The sequence below is a fragment of the Aphelocoma coerulescens genome, chromosome 3 (genome assembly GCF_041296385.1).
Source record: "Aphelocoma coerulescens isolate FSJ_1873_10779 chromosome 3, UR_Acoe_1.0, whole genome shotgun sequence".
In the NCBI taxonomy this organism is placed as follows: Eukaryota; Metazoa; Chordata; class Aves; order Passeriformes; family Corvidae; genus Aphelocoma; species Aphelocoma coerulescens.
Window position 1 is genome coordinate 34088038 of NC_091016.1, and position 26710 is coordinate 34114747.

The 26710-nt window shown below is 41.5% G+C and overlaps 1 protein-coding gene across 5 annotated transcripts in view; it reads left to right on the forward strand.

Annotated features, from left to right (window-relative positions):
• Positions 1–26710, forward strand: part of TTC7A (tetratricopeptide repeat domain 7A) — a 190653-nt gene that overhangs the window by 29965 nt on the left and 133978 nt on the right. For all 5 annotated transcript variants that reach the window (XM_069009784.1, XM_069009786.1, XM_069009785.1 and 2 more), the window contains 5 exons: positions 9330–9460; positions 11547–11668; positions 18061–18139; positions 21171–21331; positions 21771–21834. In XM_069009784.1, coding sequence (XP_068865885.1) covers positions 9330–9460; positions 11547–11668; positions 18061–18139; positions 21171–21331; positions 21771–21834 — 557 coding nt within the window. The remainder of the gene's footprint in view (positions 1–9329; positions 9461–11546; positions 11669–18060; positions 18140–21170; positions 21332–21770; positions 21835–26710) is intronic.

Sequence of the window (26710 nt, forward strand, 5' to 3'; positions counted from 1 at the left end):
CATGCAACTGTTAAGCTGAGTGCTGCTTTTAGGATGATACATTTCCTTGCAGTTGTCTCTGTTACTTCACTGCTGTTTCCTCTACTGGCAGCTCTGACTAAGTGGAACTTAGTGGGACACAAGTAGAAGAGAAGAATTTGTGTTGGGTTTTTTGTTTTGGTTTGTTTGGGGTTTTTTGGTGTGGTTTGTTTTTGTGGTTTTTTGGGGTTTGTTTGTTTGTTTTGGTATTTTTTTGTTTGTTTGGGTTTTTTTTTCTTTTTTTGTGTTGTTTTGTTTGCTTTGTTTTTTTAAGGGTCTGGCAGGGGCAGGGCACAAATTCCTTTGCTGGAATCCTCTGATGATGACAAAAAGTTGAGATTTGCCTCTCTGAGGACTGAGATCTGTGGGAGATGGGTTCCTTCAAAGAGAGCCTGAATAGCAAAATTATTTTTCTTGCCTGGCCATTAGAAAAATTGAGTCCCAGCCAAAAGGATATATGATACAATAGGACATTAAAATTAAAATAAGACGTTGGCAGAACTTGTTTTCACTGTTGCTTGGCAAAAGATGCATCTTTTAAATGTTAATCCACATCAGAGAGAGAGAGAGAGAGACTTTGTTCTGTACCTGGTATGCACTTCAAAGTGCTAGTTTTCACAGTTCTGACAGCAAGACAGGAAGCATGCTGTCAATTCATGTTGGTATCAGAGTAGCTGTCTGATAGGCAAAAGCTCCACTTTGTAGATGCTGAATGTCTTGATAAAAGGACCTAGTATTAGTATGTTTTATTTGGGGTTTCAGAAAAGCAGTTTAAGAGTCTGGAGTTGCCCTTGCATTGTGACAGTGATGACTTTGAACCTGTTGCATGTTGGTGAATTGTGTGCTGTGGTGCCACTGCTTTCCTGCTTGGATGTGAAAGAGTTGCCAAGCCCAGCCTTGGCATTTGTGATGCTCTTAGGCTTTTCTGTTGTGCCCCATGAGCTTTTCTCTGCTGTTGGATCAGATGGTTTACCTTTTCAGCAGTAGTTTGTTTAGCACAGTCAGCTATGCACAAATGCAGTGTGTTACTTTAGACTTTTGAGGAGAGTTAGATGCAGGTCACTAAATGCAGATTACTGAAATTTGGAAAGTGGAAAAAGGGAATAACTTCTGGTTCCTTTTGTTAATGTGATTTGGTTTCTGTGATGGTAAAGTTTAGTTATTCTGCTCCCTTCCCCACACATAGTTGTAGGTGGTGGTTGCACATGTGCATTAAACCTTCTCCACCTTCTGCACTATGACTTAGTTCTCTAAAGCTGTGGGGTTAGCAGCATCAGGAGATGGGAGATTATTTGCCCATGCTTTTCTGAGGCAAGGGACCGATTTTTGTAAGGTTACATGAGACAGCATGCTACACTTACTTTCACTAGAAGAGAACAAATACAGATGTAGCTTTTAGATGGTGTCATGCTGGGGCTGGGTTGTGCAGCATGGTATGTATCCAGTGGCTATGGGAAGATTTCTCTCTGCTGGTTTGCCCTGGAGTAGGCTTCAAATGTCTGTCTGTCTTTTAAGTGACAGGGCAACAAGCCTGTTAGTCCTCACATGCTCTGTCTGTTCTAGTAACTTTAAGTAGGATTGTCTTGAGTGCTTGATAGGAATCAGCACAGTAAAACATGAATTATCTTTCCTTTCTCTCCCTTCTGCTCCCCAAATACACATAGAATCATAGAATCATTTAAATGGGAAAAGACCTTTAAGATCATGAAGTGCATCCATTAACCCAGCACTGCCAAATCCAGTAATAAACCATGTCCCTAAGCACTACATCAAAACATCTTTGAAATACCTCCAGAGATGGTGACTCCTGGGCAGCCTGTTCCAATGCCTGGCTGCTCTTTCAGTGAATAAATTTTTCCTGATAGCCAGTCCAGACCTGCCCTGGCACAACTTGAGGCCATTTTCTCTTGTTTCTACCTGTTACTTGGTACGTTGTAGAAGAGACTGACCCCCACCTAGCTACACCCTCCTTTCAGGTAATTGTACAGAGTCTCCTTTTCTCCAGGCTGAGCATCCCCAGCTCACTCAGCTGCTCCTCATAGCACTTGTGCTCCAGACCCTTCACCAACTCTGTTGCCCTTTCCTGGACATGCTCCACCACCTCAAGGTCTTTCTTGTAGTAAGGGGCCAAAAAATTGAACACAGGATTCCAGGGCTTGTCTGATTCAGTGACTCTGCAGCTAGAAAAGAACTTTCTTGCTGGTGATGCTGGTTAACTGTGGTGCAGGTGAACTCAAGCTGAACAAATTCCAGTACTTGGTCATCAGTGCCATCTCTCTCCCCTTGTGCCCCTTCCACTTTGCATTTTTTCTGTTCTGCTTCTTCCTGTTGTATTTAGACCAAGCAAAAAATATAATTTCTGCAGTATGCCACGACAGTTTAAGGATGTGGATGGTGTTGACAAAGTCTTTAGATGTGGGGCTGTAAGAGATTGCTGATCACCCCTGTCTTTGCTGTGCCTCAGAGCATTGCTCCAGTAGATGTATCTTGGTGTCATGGAATGGAGGTGGCCTCCTATACCAGGACAATCAGTACATTATAGAAGTGGTCCCCAAAGTGGTGGATGTGCCCCAGGGGGTGAGCAAGATGATCTACTGTGGTGCAGAAGAAAAGTATTATAACTTCTGTTTATTTTTTTCTTAAAAAATCCACCAGCAAAAAAAAGCGCCCCACATTGAAATAAATCTTGATTGTTGTATTTTATTGAAAGTGGTGCCCTCACTTAGTCTGTATGTCAGAGGGTCCCATGTCATGTAGAGCCTACAAAAGTGTCTTCCAAAAGAGAGGGTGTTTCACATTGTGGAAGGCCATCCTCAGTAGTTCCATATGTTCCATATTCACTTCCATATGTTGCTGCTCACTTGTGCCTAGTTAAGTGGATTTATGCATTATATTGTCTAGTTCTTATTAAACTAACATTTACAAAATAGACAAGTAGCTTAAAGATTCCCTCAAAAACCTGTGGATTCCAAGTAGTAATAGAAATTGGAGCACAAGTGAACAATAAGAATGTCAGAGCTTACACTATTAGCATGAGCTCTTCAATCAGGTAAAAGCAGTGACAGTCTAATTGGATCTAATCAATGAAGTCTAATGACACTCAATTTAGTACTTAAATTTTTAGAAGCCTCTTTTGAGCTTTCTTACGTAAAAACAAAATATAAAAAAAAAGGTACCATTGGAGAAACACCTTGCCATATTCTGGTTTAAAAATGAAATACATAAAGAACTGCTTAGCAGCACAGTGGGGCCCAGAAATGCACAAAGTGCTGTAGGATGGCGTCAGTGGGGTTAACTTTATTAACACAGGACTTTAAAATAGAATCTAGTTTGTAGTTAGTTGGGGAGTGACCATGAAAATCTGTACACACCAAAGCTCAGTGGTTGTTCCTGGCAAAATAGTTAAAATAGTTGTCAAACTTAAGGGTGAATTGGGCCTTTTTGGTTTTTACAAAAAGTCAGGTGTTCTGAATTTGCAGGCCTTTTCTCTGGTGACAGGTGGCTGTCAGTAGCATGTAATCTAGCAGGTATTTTTGAAAAAATAAGCAAATATAGAATAAATAGATTGTAAAGCAATGTATGTATATAAATATATGCATATGTTTGGGTGTGCACGATCAAAATTTTTTTTATTTAATATGATCAAAGAATTTTGGAGACCACTGTATTACAGGCTAAAGCGAAGGTTAAAAGATGTGCCGTGAAGGTTAAGAGCAGCCAGCTGAGCAGGTCTGGGTATGCTCCAAAGATTTAGTGTCTGTGGATTAAAGTTGCTGATTTCTGCTATGCTATAAGATATGCAGTGTGATGCAGAGCCCACGCAGCATTGATTGAGGGCAGGGGACTGAGGCTGCATCTCAGGGGAGTGCTTGCTGCCTTCTGGCTTCACAGCCACTCGATCAAAAAGCTGTCCTAATTTGAGCTATACACTTGAGCTGTAATTACAAGTCTAACCAGATAGACTTCTTGCTTTGATAATAATTGGAGTAACATTGTTAGCATTGGTTTATTGCATCTAGTAAAAAAGCGGGGAGTAGGAGGTCTTGAGTTCTGCATTGATGCAACTGAACAGCCTTCACAGGTTGCTTAAATTTTAAGCTTCATTCCCAGCTTATAGTTAGAAAGGTCTTCGGATAATTTTACTTGACGTTACTGGCATTTTCTGCCTTTCTACCTTTGAGACTTTTACATGAAAAATACCTCAAGATTGTAACAGATTGCCAGGAATTTACAATAATCCTATATAATAGGAAGCAGCAGTGAAAGAAGTACATGCAGCTTTCTTGAACAACTAAACATGTCTCTTCATCCCTGTCTCTCATGGGCTGCAGTATGAATGAATGTGTTCAAAACCAAGGGCTTCTAGGCCTTTCTTCCCCCTCCTCTATTTGCATTGCAAATAAGCCGTGCTGAAAAAATCATAGCTTAGTTGCTGCAGAGATAAGTGTCAAGACCAGGTTGTGAATTATTTAAACTGCTGTGAATTATGGCAGAAATAATGCATAGTGCTGGGTCTTGCCTATGTCAACCTAATCCCAACTGCTGCTTGTTGATGTTTGGGCCATTTTGCTTTCCAAGACACTGTAATGGAATAGCTTAGTTGAGGACTGTGCTCTCAAGTTCAAACCTTAGCTGGCAGGGCAGACTGGTTGTAATATCATCTCTAGAATGGTTTGATTGTGCCTTTGAATTTTGTCTCTGAGAAGTGTTTAGAATTCTGATGAATGTTGATTAGTCAGCATGCACAGGTATATGTTTGAAGTCTTAAAAATAGTCTTGTTTCAATGCTAATTAATTTCCTAGAGCCACATTTCTGAACTAGACTGAAGGCCATGTGCTAGTAATGAAGTGCATCCTCTGCTTGGGGACAGTGGCCCAGAGTGACCTGGCATTCTCCACGGTGAGAACCTGTTTCCTTGCAGTGGCTGCTGCCATGCAGTATCTTCATGCAAATGACTTACCTTCCTGTTCTAGAGTAGAACTATTGTGTGCACTTAGCTTAGCATCACACTGTCTTCTGGCCAGGCTGGCCTGTCTGTGGGGCACAGGAGCACAGACAGTGGAACCTTGCTCTGCACACTGGGGCTGCTGCTGTTGGCAGGGCTCTGAGTTTCACACTAAGATGTCTTTTGCTTCAGGTTGCCATAGGTGTGTTCAACACGTAGCGCTGAGGCACAACACAAGAGGTTGGGTTCATGCTCTTTGTGCTGTTGTGTTTCTTTGATCTCTTCTTCAGCTTGCCAGGTACCTCTGATGCTCCTGAGCTGTGGGGTTAGCACTCTTGGTGAAAGTGATGGGCTGCTTCTGACCCTGAATTCTTGCACCTATGAACCCACCATTCCCTGGTTGTCTAAATTCATCCAAATGCAGGAGGCTTGAAGTCTGTATAAAAAGGAAAGTTAAAAGAACCTGTGAGAGGATTGGTACATTGTTCCTGCTTGGAAGGAGGAGTGCTGCTATTTGGTGAGGTAGTTTATGAACCATAGGAAAATAAAGCCACCCATCTTAATCTCCTCCCTAGTCCATGTGCAGTCTCCATCTGTGCACTGAGGCCTTCAAGACCAGGCTGGGTAACACACCCTGAGCTGGCCCTTCTTTGTGCAGAAAATCAGACCATGGACCTTCAAGGATTCCTTCCAGCATGAATTTTCATCCCATTTGTGTTCCTGAGAATCTGATACCACATGTCCACGTACACATGGATGTTCCAGTTCTGGTAATAATATCACCTCAGAGCATTGGAGCTATATGATACCAATGTGTTCCCTTGGCAAGGACTGACTGAGATGAAAGTGGAAATAAGCCTTCATAAAATTTCGCCTTTCAGATTTCCATAAATGAGAGCAGTGCATTTCAACTTGAGGAAGAGATTAGTTCAGTGATATGTCTTACAAACTTTATGGATTTGGGTTTTTTCTTACATAACTGCAGCTTAGATTTGGGGGCAGGGAAGAAGGGACAAAAATTATGGCAAGGTGAAGAGCCAGAGATGAATCATTGGGAGAAGCAGAGTAGGTGAATGGAAGCCTTGTCTTTATTCAGGAGAGGAAAGCTGCATTTCTATACATAGAAAGCTACCTCCTCTGAACTGGGTAGAATTTGTTCTTTTAAAGAAGGATAATCTAGAAACATGTCTTGAAATCTTGAGCCTGGGCCATACTCTACTAGAAAACTGTCTCCACTATATGATAAACTACTATAGTATATACGTATGTATCTATTTAAATTTAGGCACCTGATTCATATGAGAAAAATCTTAGTATAGATAAGCTTTAAGTTGATATTCTCTTACCACAACTGGTTGTGAAAAATACCTGAGTCCCTTTACCTTAACCAGTTAACAATAAAGCATACAGCCTTATGATTTACTTGGAAGTTAATTCTGTCTTGGCAATAGCTCCATGTTTCTTGCTAAACCCAGTGTGGAAGTAGCATGCACTTTAGTGGTTTTCTGACACATTGTGGGAACTGAGTTGAGTTTAAATTGCTTGTTATGCTGCAAAGTTTTTTCTGTGCTGATAACTGGAGGATGGACAAGAGTTAGTGGAATTTGTGCTCTTTGTGGTGGAGGACTTGTCAAGTCTTATCCAACTGGCACCCTAAGCTAATCTTATTGCTGGGGCTTTGTATTGCGAGGAGTAGGGAACGTGTGTTGGTTTTCTTCTGTTCTTCCCCTTGTATACTGGATTTGCAGTCTGCTTGCTCTAATTTTTCTTTTCATTGCCTTTCTGTGGTAGGGAAGAATAGCCCTGTTTGGATTCTGTAGAAGATTTTGTACTTAAATGACATCAGGTCAGTGCATATGGTAGCAGAGAGAGAGCCATGACTAATGTCACATTGTGTGGGTCATTTTTCCTTCTAGCCCCTTACAAGTAGTGCAGTGTAGCACAGTATCTGTTTTAATACACCGTGTGTTGCTTGATCCTTACTGTGGCAAGAATCCTTTTGGAGATAATCGTTCCCGTCTCTGATCAGCCCCAGCTTTGTTTCTCTGACTTGCATGGATGGGCATGTTTGTTGTCAGTACCTGATGCTGGCAGAGGCTACTTACTTTCCTCCCCCGTGTCAGAGCTCAGAGATAGTAACTCCTTGCAGTGGGCTGTAGCATGTATGTAAATGGCTTTTTATCAGCCTGTTCTCTCTGTGTGACATCTCCCACGATAAACGCCCCCACACAGACTGTGTTAGGATGGCTCTTGCCATTTGATTAAATGCTGCTTGTGTATGAATGTCAGTGGATTGTACTGGACTTTTTTTGCAGGGCCCTCAGCCCTACTTTGCACTTAAGGGGATGGTGGCTCTGAAATGCAGACTTCTTAAAATTTATTTTCACTTAAGGGGAATGACTAGAAATTCAGAGGTAGATAAAACTGAGACAGATACAAGAAGAATATTTGTAGGTTATTTGTTCTGGCTGTAGTGCTGGATACTTTTGGTTTGTTCTTTTGCTGTAGAGAGAGTTAATGTGCATTTTTTCCTTTTACTCATTACAAGGTGACAGGGTTGGAAAATGGAAGCATCAAAATAATAGGAAAACAGCTCATGATACAAAGACAGAGACTTCATAGATGGACTAGAGACAAAATCTGTTACATCTGGATGCTGTACAAGGTGTTCAAGAAAAAAAAGAAAACACAGATTGGGCATTGGTTAAAAGCAGCAAAATGATTGTCATCCCTGTCCCACACACCCTGTCAGTTTGAAATAAATTCAGTCCTCCTGCTCTACTCTGGTCTGTATTTTCAGAGGTGAAAGGTATGGATATGTGTTCCTCCAAGATACAGATCTTTGAAGGAACACACCGTATACTTCTGGCTTGGGAGAAGGCAGAAGGAGTGGGGAGCCACGTCCCGAGCTTGAACCAGGGAGGCATTTTCTCAACCCACTGAACTAACTGCTCATGTCTGGCTCAAATGTAGGACATGAGATAGGGAAACTCCTAGCAGAGTAACCAAGGGGACAAAACAAATGCTGAACATTAGAAGTAAACAAAGCTAACACTGCCTGGGAACCTCGGGCTCTTCCAGCATGAGCGCCCAGACTGTATCGTACATCGTGGGGAAGCCTGGCTGCCCATTGCTGCCTCACAGCAGTTTGTTGCCAAGACTCCTGGAATGGACAGAGCTGAGGTGCCTCCTGGACTGTGGAAGTCCAGGAAAGCATGGCTGGTGCCTGTGGTGGGTCCTCCCAAATCATTTGCCACCTGCTGCAGCTGTTGAAATAACTTCATTGGAAGGCTGTCTGGACAGTTGAATTCTTTTCTTCTTTTGTCACCTCTGTGGATCTGTGTCAAGAACACTAGGATTTTGTATTACATCTTACATATTTGTCATTGTTATTAGGGAATGTTGTTATTTATAAAATTTACTGGAAAGCATGTGCTTAACTTTTTGCAGCCTGTGTTGGGCTACTGGGCATCAATACATACGGTTGTGATTGGTGAAGATCCAAGTTTTCAAGCAGTGGTGTCTTGTAGAGATCCAGTGTGGCATGAGAACCTGTACCAATCAGAGTAAAATTGGTATGTGGATGTGTAGCCTATCCAAATAGATTTAAGGATATAAAGGATGTCAGTGTGATGCCAGACAAGGGTCTGCTAGTAGAAGTTTTTAATGTAGGGACCAGTAGCTGTGGATCTGCAATTAACATACTCTGTGTTTGTTGGTGGTGTTGGATAATGATACAAGAAAGAAGTTCAGTAGTACAAACCCCAGGGTTTTTTCCTTTCTTTGGAAAGGGAATGATCTTGTGGTTGAGTCTCTTGTGCCTTGCCAAGAGCTTGCTGTTTGTCCGTGAGCAATCTGCATGTGCTAAGATTTTCCAAGAGAGGCCTCAGATTTTCCGACTTAGTTTCTGTATAATTTTCCAGTTCGGGTTTTTTGTTGTTTGTTTTTTCCCCCTCAACGCTGCTTACTGAAAGCTTCACTTGAAGTAGCAGATGCCTAGAAATTATCAAATTCAGTGCCAGGCTGGCACTGAATTGAAGCACCCAAGATCTATAGCCATCTTTGGAAATATAGACCCTAATTTCTCTGTTTGCTGATTCCTACCAGAGAGACTGTGTGTCCTGTTTTCATAAAGTGTTTGAAAGGCAGTGTAAGAGTGTGCAGTGGCACTGTGTGTTAGAGCAGCATGACAAAGATGCCTTGCATGTGTAGGAATTGTATTTTCCTGGGGGCAGTGTCCTGAAAGTCATCAAAACAAGAGGGAAACCCACATGTGGAAAAGCCTTCCTGTCAGCTGGCAAATTAAGAATAATATGGCCATACTGCTGTTGGTGGGCTTCAGGTAAAGATGTTGCCATTTTGCAGGTTTGTCGCTGGAGCGCTCAACCAACTCAATTGCCTCACGTGCTCGACTGTGTGAAAGGGAGGAGGAGGTAATGGCTTGTTTTGAGAGAGCATGTGTTATTGCCCAGGTGTACTTGCAGGAGCTTGAGAAGGTAAGAAGAAATGTACTTAGGGTGTTGCCTGGTGGCCTGCATGGGATTTCCAGGGTTTTGACAGCAAAAATAAAAAAATGGAGAAACGTCAAGTGATCATAGCAAGGAGTATGAAAACAAGTTGGAAAGAATGAAGTGTCTCAGTAAAATCATTTCCAAAACAGCAGTTGAGCTGGTCTCTACCTGTTTTCTCTAAGAATGAGGTCTGGAAGCCAGTTTTGCTGTGGTAAAACACCAAATACTTCAGATATGCACGGGTTGGGTCTCAAGTTTAGCCCTTACTAAAGAGGAACTATGAACTTTACATGGCAAGTCCTGGCATGAAGGAACTCAAGACATTTTACATACCTGTTGTGTAAATGATACACAGTAGTGGATATTGAGATCCCTAACGAGTTTAAAGAAACCTTTTTGGGGTCAGCTATAGCAGTTTAATTGCGAGTACTTCACCTTTTCCAAGTGAACCTTGAGGAATCTAGGTCCTTAGAAGCTAGATCCTCCATCTCTGGAAGTGTTCAAGGCCAGGCTGGATGGGGCTCGGAGCTGCCTGGTATAGTGGAAGGTGTTCCTGCCCATGGCAGGGGAATTGAAGCTGGGTGATCTTTTAAGGTCCCTTCTGACCCAAACCATTCTGTGGTTCTGTGATGAGTAGCAAGTAACTGCTCAGCCCATGGATGGTGGCCCTCCACTGAGCCATGCAGATTGTGTGCCACTGATTTGCTGTGCCCATGCAAACCTTGCCTAGCTGAGTTTTCAGGACATACCATGTGCTTCCATGCCCTTCCCTTGCCACACATTAGGCTTGACATTAGCAGTGCTGATGGCAGTGCATGTTACCTATCCTGTAACTCAAAGGCCTTTGACCTGACCAGATACTTCTGCTCTTCTCAGTAGCAAAGGTGTGTTTCTGTCTCAGGTTTTGTTTTTAATTGCCTCGAAACAAGAAAAAATAAGCTTAGTGCATGTATAACTATTCATTAAGAAAGCCAACTAACAAGTGGCCTGCTCTGTTTCTCTACAGAAAAAAAAGGAATAGTTTTTAAATTTAAAATGTTACTGTCCTTCCATTGTGGAAGGATGAGTTCCTGCCAGTGCTGGACACTGTAAATTTTTTTTACTGACAGCTTGGGTCTGTGAAGAAGGGAAAGGGACTGACCTGTAATTCATTCACTTAGAATCATAGAATCAGTAAGGTTGGAAAAGACCACTGAGTTTACTGAGGCCAGCTATTAATTCAGCACTACTGTGTTTGCCACTAAACCATGTTGCTAGGTGCCATGGTCCCATGCTTTTTGAACACTTCCAGGGATGGTGATCCCCCCCCTTCCCTGCACAGCTTGTTCCAATTCCTCACCACTCACTCAGTGAAGAGGTTTTTCCTAATATCCAATCTAGCTCCCCTTGGCACAAATGGAGTACATTTGCTCTTGTCCTGTCACTTGTTACTTGGGAGGAGACTGACCGCCACCTCTCTACAACCTCCTTTCACATAGTTGTCTTCTGGACACAGAGACAAAAATGAAGGATTGCTGATAGACATAGTAAAAGTTCACAGTGCTTCTCCAGTCCTAAATGAAAACCCCTGCTTTGGAGAGGCAGCTTTCAGCAATGGAAGCTGCTTGTTATTGGTAAGGAAGCAAAACCAAGAGAGATTTTGATAGGACAAGTAGAGGAAGGATGAAGATTCTTCCGTCAGGACTCCTGATGGCTTGCTAACTCTTAACAAATATTTATGTTATATTAAACTAGATAAACCTACTCAAACATTGTATTAATATTTCTGTGCAAGATGCTGGATCTTTGTAGTGTGAGTGGTATTTCTCAAGCTGTTGGTGTTAATATGTGGCTTTCTACTTACTTTATTAAAGGTTGGAAAGTAATAATGGATGGTGTTTTAAAACTCGTATTGCATGCAGAATATCTTATGGAAGTAATTGGATAGTTTATTTTAAAATTGATTTTATAACATTTTTGAATAGCTAATAAAGGTAATATTTGATTGTTGAAGATGTCACTGGCTCATGAGGATCTGCCTAGTTCCAACAGTTGTCTGTATTCCCAGATATTTCTTTTTTTTTCCTCACAGACCTTAAACAACACACATTCAAGGAGTATCAAGGGCAGCAATGTGACTTACTCTGAATTTGAACTTTCCTACTTTCTGGAAGCAGCTCTACAGAGTGCCTACGTGACTCAGTTAAAGAAGGGGTAGGTGGATGCAGATATTAATAAAATTACATAATATTGCATGTTTTGTCTCAAATGAAGACTAATTGTTTTCTCTTTATGACTTTTGGCTGCTGGCTCACCTCAAGTCTCCTCAGTGTCCTTCCGTTTCTCCTCTTTGTGTCTCTCTGTCTTTCTTAAGAGTCTTAAGCATCATTTTTCCAGACCTGCAAGTAGAGTGGGGTAGAAAATTTTTCTTGTCTTGACTCAGCTTTGTTCCCTGTGGAGACAAGGGGAGTTTGACCGTAAAGAGGGAGTGGAATTTACGCTGCTGTGTGCCCTTAAAATTTTCAGTCACAGTGCCTGATTTAGAGTTCAGTAAAGTCTTACAGGTAGTTTCTTTCATTTATTTGTTTTTTTGTTTGTCTAAGGTCTTAAATATCCCAATCAATGCCCCAAATCTGTATGTTTTTACTATGGAGAATGCATGCGGGAACAGTGCTGCTCCAGGGGATTTATTACACCTCTGAAATACAGCTCCTAGTGAACTTCAGAAGGGCAAGAGGAGTTAATATGTACAAGCCTACAGTGAATTTCACCTGTGGAAAACCTTCTGGAGACCAGCAGAAAAGACACTGTAAAAGCCCACTTCCAAAGGTCATTGGTGAGGGCACGCTGTTCCCTAAACCAGGCCTTCAAACGTTCCCTAAACGTGTCTTCAAAACGTGATTAACTCTGGTCATCCAATGGAGAGATTTTGTCATGTAGGAGGGTGTCTCTTCAGTGTGTGTGAACAGCACTTGTAAGAATCTATCCTTCCTTAGTCCTGTTCTTGCACCATATTACTCCATTTATTCTCAAGGAATCAGATACTGAGTTTCTCACTACAAACTGTCTTCACAAATATTTAACTTTGGCTTTTTTTGCCTTCACCCGCAGTCAAAGATATTTTCTCTCATTTTCTTCACTTCCTTTCCTGCTGAGTAAAATGGAGAAGAAAGCAAAAAAAAAAAAATAGGGAAGATGAAAAAGATGAAAACTAGGAAAAAAAATCCCAGCAAAAATCAGTTTAAATTCTTCTGTAGAAAATTTATACCGTTTTTTGATTCTGCTGGAAGAGGGTTGCTTCTTGTTTAGGATTTTTGCTACCTTTTTATCCCCCAATAATGACTTTAAATGCAGCTGTGAATAGCCACTGTTCTCCATGCATGTAGAGTAAAGCTGTACCTGTAAGCATATCCATGAGAGGTGCCTTCAGGTAAGCCTTGTTTGAACCTGGAGGCTTACAAAAACACAAAGCTCAGATGTTGTAAAATGACCCCTTTAGTCAGGCAAGTACAAGTTTATGCACAGAGAAAAGCAGGGACTTGTGAAGCGTAGTCTCAGTGTCCACTTGGTGTGTGGTTTTCCCAGGTGAGCTGGGGGTTGGCCAGCTGTGGCACAGTATGTGCTTTCCTAACCCTCTGCCCTTCTCATGGCAAACAAAAAAACTCGGGTCTTGCCAGTAAGCTCATTTACTATGTAGTAAAATAAAATCCCATTTAGAACATATGGCACTGATGTCCTCTAGGCACCTTTTGAATATCAAACTCGTGATCATTTTGTTCAGCAGCATTGTAAATTCAGTCTTCATCAGTGATGCGTTCATTATATCTAGTGGGATATTTTGGCTTTTACTGTGGGCCCCTGCATGCTCCCTTCCCATGTTATTTTAATGATGGCCTTAAAAACCAAATCCCAAACAAAAACAAACCACAAAAACCCTCCAGGAAAACAATTTGAAGCAAAATATGTGTGAATTAAACCGTGCTTTGATTATAAGGCATTGCTGCAACAGCAGCAAAATGTTCTCTGTAGCTGTCTCCTGATGAAAGAGCAATGGAGCTCCTGCAGCTGGGATGGGAGTGGAATCCCATGGGCTCCTTACCTCCTTCAGTGCAAGTGAGAAACATCAGCCATGGTTGGAAAGTCCGGTGGGATAAAAAGAGCCTGATGGGATGTGGCAACTTGTCCGCCCCCGCGGCTGATACTAATGTGTGGTTTTTGCCACAAGAGGGCATAAGCAGCATTGGGATATATTAAGGAAGGGGGAGGGATACGGGAAGAAGCTTTTTAAGATGCTTCATGAGTATAATAGATTACTCCACCTGATACTGAACAGCTCAAAGAAATGCTTTTGTTCACCTTATTGCTTCCAGCGTGTTCAGGTAGGAAATAAGCTGTGGATGATGACTGCTCAAGCTGTCAGGGGGTAGGTTCTACCAGGTGGGATGTCCTTCCCCGGTCCTACATGTGTACAAAAGGAATAGTGAGGGCTTTATTCATGTCTCAACAGGCAGAAGAGCTGAGAGATCCAAGTGCTGTTGTTATGCTTTTGTTCCTGCTGACAGGATCAGATGTGCTCTTCTTGGAGTGTGGTCAGGGATTCCCTTTTCTCATGCAGTGTGCAGTGGAAAGAAGGCAGCAATATAAAAAAAAGGTCCAGTCTCCCCTTCAGGTGTTGAACTGCCAGTTGTAAGGAGCAGCAAGTCTTGCAGCTGTAGAAGTCACAGATGCTTTTAATAGCATGCTATTTGAAAATGCAGGTGCATTTCCTGCAGTTGTTTGCCGTGCTGCAACCCAAGAAAGCTTTCTTTTGGTCCTCCAGTGAGGAATGTTGATGCTCTGGATGCAGAACATAGGAAGGCACATGCTGTCATACTGTAAGAGGCAGCCAGTTGTCTTCATGTTATCACCTGCACTAGGTTTTGGGTCTTAGTTGGTTTGTTTGGTTTTGGTTATTTTTTGATGCAGATGTATAAACATAAGGCTCATTTCTTACTGCCTTTTCTTTGGGTGCATTTTGTGTCTGTGCACGAACAGCTGTTTAAGGAGAGGGTATAGTTTGTTAGAAACCTGGGTGAGGTGCAGAGATGCAAAAGGAGGTGGGCAAAGGCAGTGGTGTTGCTGCTGTTTCTGTGCTTTGAGTACTGCTTTACTCTGGAGAGGTGACTATGCAAACTGCCCATGTAATTATCTCAAGATGGTTTGTTCTATCTGTCAGCAACTAACTGTTTTAGCAGTAAATGAGTGGAGATAAGAACATGATCTGCTGTAAATGTTGTCCCCCATGTTGTTGGAGGACTGTCTTTGCAGACCTTTGTGTCCATGGTCCACTCTTTTATTGTCAATATTTTTCCCAGCAATTTGCATAGAAAACAGCGTACTTCTTTATTTTCTTGTGTCTTAAAACTTTATGTAGTGTTAACCAAACTATGTGACATAACTCTGATATGACTGCTTTGATTCATGGACTGGTAATTAATCTATATTAACAGGGTACATGCACAAACAAAACATATTTTTATGCCAAGCTGGACTGACTGGACTTTCAAGTTGCTCTTTGTCACAGTTTGTGCCCATGATTGTCTGTGTTCATTTTTATTAGATTAGCCGTAGCTGAATCCTAAACTGCACTTCATCATGTTTTGTTCAAATGGTGCTCTGGCCACTACTGTGGCTAAAACTAAGGCAGTTTAATGATCATGTGCTTTTCCCTTCCTGTTTTTCCTCATTTCTTTTTCTGGCTTCTTAGCAATACAATAGGGGCCTATGGACTTTTCCAACTAATTTCATTTCCATGATCTAATGTTCACTTATGATGCCATGGCTTGAGGCAGCATTACCTGGGATTTCCAGGTAGTCCTCTACCCAAGTCTTGCAGGGACTCAAGATTGTTTAGTTTCTAATCTAAGTAAGATCAAGTGTTTTCACCACTGGTTGCTGGAGGCTTTATGTCTGCATCCTCATCCAGTCATCTACATAGCGTGTATTACTGTTCAAATACATACTTTTCTTTTTCTTAACTTCTTAAGGTCCTAATTAAAAAAAAACAGATATCCCTTCAAGTGCACGTTTAGTATGTAAAGAGCATATATTAATGGAACAGTGAGTTCCTTATTGTTATGGGCAGAACAGTTCGTGTGCCTGAAATGAAACGTGCTGGGATGGTCTCCTGGCTTGGAACAGTAGAGTGGAAAGACAAACTCCTGTGTTTGCAGAATGCTGGCAGGTGTGCTCTGTCTCCTGTCACGGCTCAGTAATGTTCAATAAAGTGCAGAATACAAAAGCTGCCAAACCAAATCCTCAGTCCTGTAGGACTGGTATTGTTGAGAGCTCAGGGGATGGAGTGGGTGCTTTTTGATAGATCCTGACCACACTGGCACCTGTCTGGGAGGTGGCGAGTGCTGGCTGCTCCTCCTGTGCCGCCCATTTTGCACTGCTGCCATCTGTTGAAGGTGTTCCTAAGCATTTGTCATGTGCTGCATGGTTCCAGCCCTGACTGCTCCAGATGGACAGCAATTCGCCATTTATTCTTTCATTCACTTCAGTGTGTCTATTCCTTGTTTGTCTTCTCCCCTTCCCCCCATCCCAGAGCAAGGTGTTTCTGCCAGGAGGCTTGTTTTATGGCCTTGTCTAAAATGTTGAACTGTAATGGTGCTTTAGTTTTCTAGGAACAGAGCTGTCTCCTTTTATCACATTCTGTAGGTTTTTCTTGTAAGCATGTGCCAAATGTGAAATTAATTTGCTTTGCAAGTGGTCACTAGTCTTCTTTCTGATGCTGGTTAATGCAATTCATTGGCACTGTATTAAGACAAATATCATTATGCTAACAAGAAACCTAAACAAATGCATTTTTGAAAATGCTGTAGAACTGTTATCCTCCATAACTCTTCTGTCCAGCCTCTTAAGGAGTCCATGGAAGAACAGAAAATGCTGGTAGTTTTCAGTAATCAAGGAGAACAGCTGGGCAGCTGAATTTTGTTTAGATGGGGGAATTCATTAATTTTTTCTGTCTGATAGAAAATGCCATGTAAACAGTTCCGTTGGATTTGGTCACTACTTGTGCATAAGGTCCAGAACTCCATCTTTGTAAGTAAATTCTATTCTAGGCCCACTAAAAAGCACCTGGTGTTTTGGCCCTGTCATTGGAGAGCTTGCTGAAGTATTTAAGTCCAACTTACAAAAACTTCATTGAGCTTTTTTCCCCTTGAGAAACTCAAAGCACATTTTTTACTTGGGAGAAAGTGGATGTAAAGGAGACAGCATTCTGACTTTCTCTACAAGTCTTCAGTGTTTTTTGCTCGTCTTACTTTCTTGCTTGCCTATCTATTGCCCATGATTAGATAGTCTATAGATTACTTCACAGTTTAAAACCGAGATGGGTATTGCTTGGAAGTAAGGCCATATGCATTTGCATTCTGTGACGTGGTGAGTTCACGCTTTAGGGTGGCATTTTATGTAGCCAATATTCATGGTAAACATGATCACATTTTTATCCCACCACCCCCCAAATAATTACTTTTTTTTTATTGTCATCAAATGTTTGCTATTGATTCTGGAGTGCAAGAAGGTTTGCAGTGCATGAAAGCAGGCACAAATGCAGTCTGTACTGCTTATCTTCAAAATTTAATCAATTTGACAGAGAAGGTTTTTATGGCTTTGTTTTTTTAAATTAAATTTAGCTTTCGTCTGCACAGAAAATTCTCCTGGATAAGCTGAAGTGGCAGTTAATGTACCAGTACAACTGCTTATTTTGTTGTCTTGTACAACATTGCTCCTTTTCTGATAGCTTGTATTTCTTTGGGTAGCTTTGACCCTGCAGTGAATGTGTGTTGAACCATTTTGCAGTTACTGTGGTGGTGGGGCCGTGTCCTTAGCCTTGAACAGCTGATAGGCTGCCAGTGTGTTAACTAATATGTCCAGTGTTTAATCTTTCCTCTCTGCATCCCTCTGAGTGCACAGACACATGATTAAGATAGCATTTGGCAACTAGTCAGCTTTAATTGCTCATGGTGTATGCAGAGTAATGTGATTTTTTTTTTTAATTTTTGTTTTATTTAGTCTAACACTCTTATTGCAGGTTAAGCTGTGCTTGCAGACAGTTACTGCAACTTAACTGCCTGATAATAAACTGTTTAAACCAGTGTAATTTCATCATGTGCCTGGACCATCAGACACAAGACATTTAAGCACCACCTAAAAGAAATCGTCATTTAAAAGCATCACGTAAGCTCAATATAATTCAAACAAGTACAGTCTGTGTGTATGAAGAGGAGATGTGGATGCTTTTAAGGAGCAGCATCTGCTTTATAAATATGAGCTACGAAAGGCTTCCAAATGTCCCCTCTGTTCATCAAATGTGAATGTGATCTTCTCTTAGGAAGCCATCTGGAGTAGGCAATGCTACAGTCGCTGCCTTGCTCTGTGCCATTGTCCTGTCTGTGCCTCAGAGTGACTTGTCTGCTACTGCACATTCAGTGTTAGTGGTTGTTCCACGGGTTGTTTGAACATCAGGTGTGTTGCTGAGCTTTGGCACGTTATAAAAATATTCTGTCTGCAGTGTGCTGATTTTAGGGGCTTTTCTTTTTTTTTTTTTTCTGTCTTCCCCACAGAAACATTGTGAAAGGAATGAGGAGTCTGCGAGAAATACTACGGACTGTGGAAACAAAAGCTACTCAGACCTTCAAAATGGTAAGGGAATGGGAGATGGGAGGGTGGGACAGTCTGGTATGCAGGAATTCTCTTGATTGACCAGTGCAGTAGCACAAAAGTGTATTTGTCCTCACTTGATTGATTGCTGGCTTTTTTATTTTTTTTCTTTTTTTTTTTTCTTTTTTTAACTTTTGGAAGTGATATGTCAAGTGATCCCCTTAATTCAAAGACCTACCCAATTGAAACCTCCAAGCCTTCAGATTTGGGTGTGTAGGTTACTTTTGTTGGGTTTGTGTTTTGCTTTTTGTTTGTGTGATTGTTTTGTTTTCTTGTTCTCAGTGCATTTTCTAGCCCTAGTAGAAACAGAGATGTATTTAGTTTGACAGTGCTGTCCTCAGGTGACACTGTCTTGTTTTCTTTCTCAATTTCAGTGTGCATGCACACCTTTCTGCATTTGCATTAAGTACTTCTGTCTCTTGCAACAAGCAGAGTGTCCCTTCTGTAAAACCCTCCTCAATACAGTACAGAATGATTTTAATTGTTTTAATTTTTTTTTTTTTTGGTGTTGGTATTCTGCATCTTTGCATCCTTTTATCCTAAATGCCTCAGGTAAAGAAATACTTATGTTTAACTTAGACCTGTAACTGGTTCTTCCCTGTCTTCTCTTGGAGAGATCTTGTCCTTAAGTTACTCAGGAGGTGACAAGGTCAACAGCAGGCAGAATAGCAGTCTTGGGAATGAAGGCTTTGCAGCCCTAAGAGCATTGATACTCTTAACAGCTAAACTAGTACTTGGTTCTACTTTGTGTTTTGTGTCATTCCAGAGAAGTTGGGCAGGGGAGGTGGGCATGGGTTTGGGTAGTGTTTTTGAGAATACAGATGCATGTGGAAGCTTGTGCAGGAAATTAGAAGAGATGACTTAAGTAAATGTCCACTCAGATGGTTGCATCCTTCTCCAGACTTAGATCAGGGTTCAGCAGTATTTTTGTGCTCGCCTGTTTTACCATTTTGCTAATATGAGTTTAACCATCTGCTGCTCCTCGACTGTGACAGAATGTGGCTCAATTGCTCCTGTCCCTGTGCAACTGGGGACAGCTGTACAACACCCCTGGGGGATTTAGCCCTTAGGGGAACTCTCAAGGTGTTCATTCAGTAGCTTTTCCTGGGATTTCCGAGTTGCATTTTCTTTTTCTTACTTATTTTTAAAGAGCTGTCAAGAGGGCAAAGGGAGGAACGTGCTTAATTAAACAAGTTTTTCAAGCATGAAAGTAAAACACATGATTTTTTTTTCCCCTGATTTGTGGGATCACAGTGTTCTTCAAGCATAATGATGCTTTTTTTAGCCAAAGGCAGTAATAACATAAATCAGAGTCTTGGCCTGTTCTGGTTTGTTTGGTCTTATTCAAAACAAGAGTGAAGCTAATTTACACAGCTACTGTGCTGTATATTAAAATTAAAGACACTAGAAGTATTTGGTGCTTGCCTTGTGAATGGCTTACCACAAACTGTACTCCTACTTCTGTGTGAACCAGTAGAGATCTTTCTGTTGCTGGCTTATTATTTTCCCTCCCCTCTAAGACTGTAGGAAAAAAATACAGGAGAGTTGACTCCTCAGGGTAAAACTGACTGAATAATTACACACTGAGACGATAAAATGATAGTGGCTAATGTTGCAGGGCCTGAGGCCATTTTGCTCATAGTTACTTGCTATAAAAAGCATAGAAAAACTTAGTGAGAAACAGACTGCTGTCTGTAACTTGTCAGTAGGAGGGCATGGAAGGTCTTGGGGTTTCCAGGGAGTTGAATGTGGCGATATTTCTTTGAGACCCCATCGCACACTCAGATCACTGCCATCGATGAAGCCTTCCTTTATGATGTTTAAGAGGCAGTGTGTGCTACTGTGGTTGCATTTTAGACTAATTCAGTGAATTCATGTGTGGTGAGGTGGATGAAAATCAAGAGCCTTGCATCAAAACAAGTTGTTTTCTGAAATTGCTAGTAAGAACTTTAACCTCAGTGTGGTTTATTTGATCCCATAGATGTTGTGGTATGACATCTATAACCTACCTGTCCTGGTATTTAAAAGAGAATGACTCTTGGTGGGCTCATAACACATCTCAAAGTGTAAGTTTCATATAAAATACATATCCAGTAGTCAGAGGAGCTGCAAAATACAACTTACAAGTATCAGGACAGAAGGGCTGAAGTTTCAGCCTGTCCTCTGTTTTGTGCACTATTTACTTTACAGCTTAGAGTGGTGTGCTGCTTAGAATTCACAGAAGACACCACCCATTTTGATATCTCTGAGCTTGTTTGCATTCTCATCTATTTTGAGTGCAAGAAATTAGAGATTTGACGGGTGTCAGACAAGGGTAGATGCCAAAGATAGTTTTGCTAAGTGAAGTTAACTTGCCTCCTTTTGAGCCCAGTTGCCAGCTGTGCATATGAAGTGGAAAGCAAGTATTTAAGGATCTTTCACTGCTTGATGGTAAAAAAAGTACATGTGATGTTGCTGTCTTGCTGTAAAGTTCCTAAGCATCTTCCCTCCTCTGTCCTTTACTGCAACAGGAAGAGAGAAGGAGTACCAAGATGAAACTATAAAAGTCTACAAGGGAGAGTGATATTAACAGATAAAAGGTTGATCTTTTAAACCTAACACAAAAGTCGCCTCTGGTCCTGAGACTTGCATACAAAATTCTGAGGCTGAGAACATAGTGTAGTGTCATCATACTCTGTTATAGTAACTATTGTGAGGTTGTCTCAGCAGTCCACCTGGCAATCAGTTCTCCTTGTTCACCAAAGCATCCCTTGCTGCCAGGCCCTTTTGATGCTTTTTTCCTAGAGCATTGCAACAAGACCATGTAAATGCAGAAGTCTGGGTTTTCTGAGGAGGGAAGAAACTGACACTTTTGTAGACCTTAGCAGCTGATCTTGCTACTTCAGCTTTCTGAAAAATGGTACTGTCATGCTGGTACATCTCCTTCCCAAGGTGGAACATGGAGAGGGGTGAATGTTTTGTGTTGGAGAAGGCTTCACTGATGTGTTTTTCTGTACTGTTCACTGATCTCTAGACTGCAGCCAAACAGTTAGCCCAAGTACTTCTCCATTCCCTCAGTGAAGAGTGTTACTGGAGCCCTTTATCTGATCCACTTCCTGAGTTCATGAACAAGGAATATCAGTCTTATGTTAGCAATCTTCTTTGTCGGAGGCCTGAGATGTACTCGGAAGAGAAGTAAGTGTTCATTTTTATTTCAGTTTATTGGAAGGAGGAAGGAGTGTATTTGAACACTCTTCGGTACTGCTAATTATATCACTTCTTCATATCGTAGTTTTGTGTCTTCTTGTTTTTCAGCTTCCGTCTAAAAAGTCTGCTGGAAAAATAAAACATTAAACTTAGAGTGATTTCCCCCCCCCCCCCCCCCCTCAGGAAGAAGAAAATCCAACCAAAGAGCTGTCGTTGCTATGAAATTGAAATAATGTATTTAGGGTTCAGTATAGCTTGTCTAAGATATATTGCAGAGCTTTTAATTGTGTGAACCGGCAAAGAAAGTATTGCCTAGCAAATGAATTATGCATGAGATGTTTCAAGTTACTGCTTCTCTTGTGAAATGAGAAAGAGGCTGACAGGATAACTCTTGACCTTCCTCAGAAAAATGTATTCTGTCTTTCAGTGTGTACTGCCCTCAAGACAACGTGGAAGAGGCTCTTCTCCTCCTCTTAATCAGTGAATCCATGGTAAGCCAAAAATGAGTTTGTAGTATTAATAGTGCAAAGGGATAGCTAGCATTACCATATCTCCTGGTTGGTTCTGTTTACAGAATCTTCCCTAGATAAACAGAAGCGAGGGTTCAGATGCTGAGCAGAAAATGCTATCTATTCTTTTATTAGTGACACCACTTTTATTAAATGAAATGTCAATGAAGAGTTTTGGGAGTTGTCAGGAAGAGAAAATGACTGCATTCACCGTAGCTGCCTGCAGGTTCTGACATCCAGAGACATTGTCAGTAGACAGATGTTTCCATTCATAACATCTGTGTGGATTTATGGACTAAGAATGAGAGGAAGAGAGCCTTGCCTACAGCCAGGCATGATGGTGGTACCTGCTGTTTGGAACTGCAGGATGCAGTATTCTGCTTTCATGCCTTAGTTTGCAGTCCTTGGCTTTTCAGTCTGGAGTGATCTTTGACAGTTTCTGATGCAGTGATACAGGGAATCTTGTGACATGCAGAAACATTCATAATAAGCTACAGTGAAATAATTAGATTTCTTCTATTTATAACATTGGTGGCTTTAAAAAATCCATTTAAGAGGCAGGCAGAAGATTGGAGGAAAAATAACTGCGTGGTAACCTTTGATAATTTTCAGGTTCTGAGAAGATGCAAACATACAGAAAATGTGTAAGAAATGTTTTCTGAAAATGTGCAAGTGAGGTGTATTTTGCTTTAAATACACTTGTACCTCAAAGTGAGATTCAAAACCTTGGGGCATCAACAACCTTCTTAGAAACTTCTTAATAACTTTCAGACAAATTGAAAAGAGATACTGTGGAAACTTCCTGGGTTTTTGCTTCCTTCAGTTTTTCTTGTCTGGTTCTTCTGGCTCAAGGCCTTTCCCTTTTCCTCAAACTTCTTCAGAACAAGGCAATTTAATCTTGTCTGCTTTTAAAATTTGGGGAAAAACTGAAGAGGTTGAAGTCAATTTAATATTTTGGGGTGGTTCTAAGTCATGTACGCCTGAGTGTTACTATGTGCTTTTCAGTGCTCTCTAGATTACACCTCTGCAGGACATCTGCTTTGTGTTTTCAAGGGCTTTTCTTCAGTCAGAAGGGCTTTTGATAATTAGTAGTGGAGATGGCAGGAGCGAGGGCTTGTAGAATATCATGGGCACTTGTATTAAAATCAGAAGTATTCATGTCAGTGGGTCTTGCTGGGGCTGATGCAAGCAGGAGGAGGATCGGAATCTGGAGCAGTGACAGAACTGGCTGCTCCAGCCTTTCTGGGACTGACTTGCAGTTAGAGAGGCCATGTGGAGCCCTGAACTCCACAATCTTGTTCTGCTGAGGAGGTGAAAGTTATCCCTATCCAATAGTGTGTAAAATGGTGAGCTAACTGGCCCTGTAGCTAAGTTATAGATGAAGTAGTGTGAAAATGCTGTTGATAGAAGCTGGATTGCTGTGCTGAGTTCCAGGTTAAATAAGTAAGCTTGTGTATGCTTAAATGCTGCCTCCAGTATATAGGAGCTTCTGGAGGAAGATGCAAGGCATTTTGATCTGCCACATATAAAACAAATACAAGAAGATCCTGTAGCAGAGCACTGCAGGAGCCATGTAACTGTGTTTCTGATTCTGGGGAAATGGCACAACTGAGCCTTCATCTTGCATCAGCCTTGCCACGAGTCTGTTCTAACTAAAATTCAGGACAAGTGTATAGAAATACACTTAGGAACCACGTGAATGTTCTTCCTAAGTGAAGGAACAGAGGGAGCACTCTAATTCTTACATGTGTTTGCAATCCATAAATACTTTCCTGTAGATTTTTATTATAGTACTTAGAAGGGGAAATTTTGTTTAACTTATGACATGTTTTTCGTAACAGCATTGCTGTAGGCTAGTGAGTTTTCTCATGTACAGGTTTGTTGTTTGTTTGAAGTTTTGGTTTTTGGCTTTGTGAATTTTCTTTTTCTTTAAAAAACTTACAGAAGGTTGTGGAATGAGTTAACAGGAAGCAGATTTCTAACTGAGGTCTCTCCCTAATGATATGATGTTAACAACTGGATAAAACATTTTCCTTCTTGGAGAGAATGTCGGTGCCAAGTGGTAATGATATGTTTCTGTAGGCCAGTAAGCAACATAGTTGGATTTTGGCTGGATTAGGTGTTCTTTCAGCATTTACAATTACGAACCCATTAAAACAAAACAGAAGTAAGCAATTTCGTTGGCTACTCTGGCACTTCAGTCTGTCAGAACAAAACTCACCAGAATGGTACTTCTCCTGTCTGACAAAGGGCAGCCAGGCCATTGTAACTCTCTTGCAGGACTGTAAATCCAAACAGCTTCTTCACACGCCCATTCCTGACTCCTACCACTCCAAAATGACCTTGAAGGGGGACAAAACTAGGGGAAGGAGGGACAGAAAAAATTGTCAGCCTCTGGAGGGGACACAGAGCAAAGATGTACTGGGGAGGAGCATGAATCATCAGAGAACCTCAAAGTAAATACGTGCTGAAAAGGAGACATGGTACTTTTTCAAGAAGTATACACCTGGAACACCTTTGCTGCAAAAATTCACTCTGTTTTTGTGTTTGACTTGCCTTCCTAAGGTGAAGCTGACATCTACTTTGCCAGGATCTGTGTGACTACCAAGGAGATCTTATGGGGGAGTAGAACTGTTCCTGTAAAGGGGAAAGCAGGAAATTGCCTTGAGGTTCTTGAGAGCCAGACCCTATTTCTCACCAAACCTTCTCTGGCTCTTAATGATGGAGGGTCCTGGCTTGTGATTACTTCTTATCACTTTCCCTTGCATTGCAAGGCAGCCAGTTTGCATATTATGGTGGGATGAAATGAGAATAAAGGGGCAATTAAGGGTTCCTTCATTATTTCACTCACTCTGCCTTTGAGCCTGTGTACGTAAAAGGTTTTCAAATAGCCAAATAACATGGTAGCCTCTTCATGACTCTGAAGATGCTTCTGTGGATGTATTAACACAGTGAAAGCTTGTAGCCTGTTTTGCCCTGGCACTCTCAGGAATTGCCTCCTGTGTTCTTTATGTCCTGTTAAAAATGGGAGTCTTATTTTCATAAGCTGAGGCATCTCAGTAAACAATGAAAAGAATCCTGGTTGTTGAGCTTGGCAAACGTTCCTTCTCTGTGCCAGCTGTTTCTTAGTCACAGCCTTTGGCTGTACAGTTCTCATGTGGGAATCTAGTGAAACAAATCAGGCAGCCTGAAGCTTGCCACAGTCAGGGCTGTCTTTATGGGAGTTTGGGCCTCCTGGCTACTCTCTCATTCCTTTTGTATAGCATAAGTTATGCTATGGATGGGCTGTGTTTCTGAGAGGGGGAAAATGCTCTCCTTCAGACCAAGAAGGCCAGCTGGTGACAGCCATTACAAGCTCAGGCTGTGGCAGAATGATGTGTTCCTATCACATGTTGGAGAAAAATGGACTTGCCTATTTTTAAACCACTAGTCGTCCTTCTTACTGTGTTTAACCCATCTAAACCAGTGACACTGTTTGTGAGGAGAACTGAGGACATCTTGTGACTTGCTGGAGTGTGATTTTTCTGCATCACCTACCAGTGGGAACAGGACTGGTTCCACCATCAGGGACTTTGGTGCTTTGAGCTGCAGGGTGTAGACAGGAGGTTTGGCATGACTAACCCTTAGCTGCAGGTTTGTTTATTTTAATAGCCATTCTCAGGAGTGTTCAGAGTTGACTGCACTGCCTTTAAAGTTACCCAGAAGCTTCTCAGAGCCAGGAATGGAACACTTTGTATTACTTTTTGTGTTTACTTTTGAGGTTAAAAAAAAGAAAAAGTTCTTAGTTTGCATTTAGAAACCTTCCCTTCTGGAATCTGAGGTCCAACATACAGTCTGAAATGCCTTTATTCAGTGCTGGTAGTGCTGGCTCTTACAGCTGGGGATTTTGGCTGATGTGGTCCACCAAACATACCAGGTAACATGGTTTGGTTTTTTTGGCTCTGTATTCACTCATATTGGAAATGAAGCTTCTTGTATCCAAAACGAATAAATTCTGTGTCTGTGTAGCAAAGATTAGAAATGTCATCCCCATCTTATCTCTGATTTGAATCCCTAAAGGCGATTTGACCTTGGAGGGCCTGAGAGCATGGAACAGATGGTGAGGGGGAAGTAGGATACTGGGACTTGTCCTGTTCTTTTTACTGGTGAGAACAAACTCATGGCTGTGAGCATGCCTTTAACAGAACATTAAACCCATGTATTTTTAAGCACAAAAATAAATAAAACCTGTTAGCTCTACAGTTCCTAGTTTTATAAAATAATGCTGTCCAACAAATAGGTTGGTGGAGAAGAATCTCTGGTTGCTTTTGTAGGTTGGTTTTTCCTTTTTTCCCTTTTTTCCTTTTTTTTTAAATGGCACCAAGCCCAGTGATGATACAACAGCTGGATTCCCATCATGACTATTTTACTGAGGGCCACTGGACTATGGCAGCTGAAAGAGACAGCTGGGGACGGGGTTGCCTGCTCTGTTGGTTCCTGCCAAGTCGTGGTTGTGCACTTACAGTAGCAAATCTGGCTGTCTCTTAACTGGTTTGCAAGGCAAAGTTATGTGTTTGGGACCTGCAGAGATGGACTGCAGGATGTTTCTAGTGGGAAATACACTACCTCTGCTAGTTACCTCTTGAATAAGTGGTTCTAATGTGAGTTGCTGGAGAACAGGGTATGAGAGCTTTCTTTCTTCTGCTTTGCAGCAGTAAGTCTTGTTTTCAAATGAGCAAGGAGGATTTAAATTCTTGGAAGATAGCTTTCTAAATCCAGGTAGCTGTTAGCAAAACCCAAGATAGTACCCATAAACAACCTTCCTTACTTTCTGCTTCTCTCTGTTCCTTTCGTGTAGGGTCGTTTGGCTGCTTTGGAT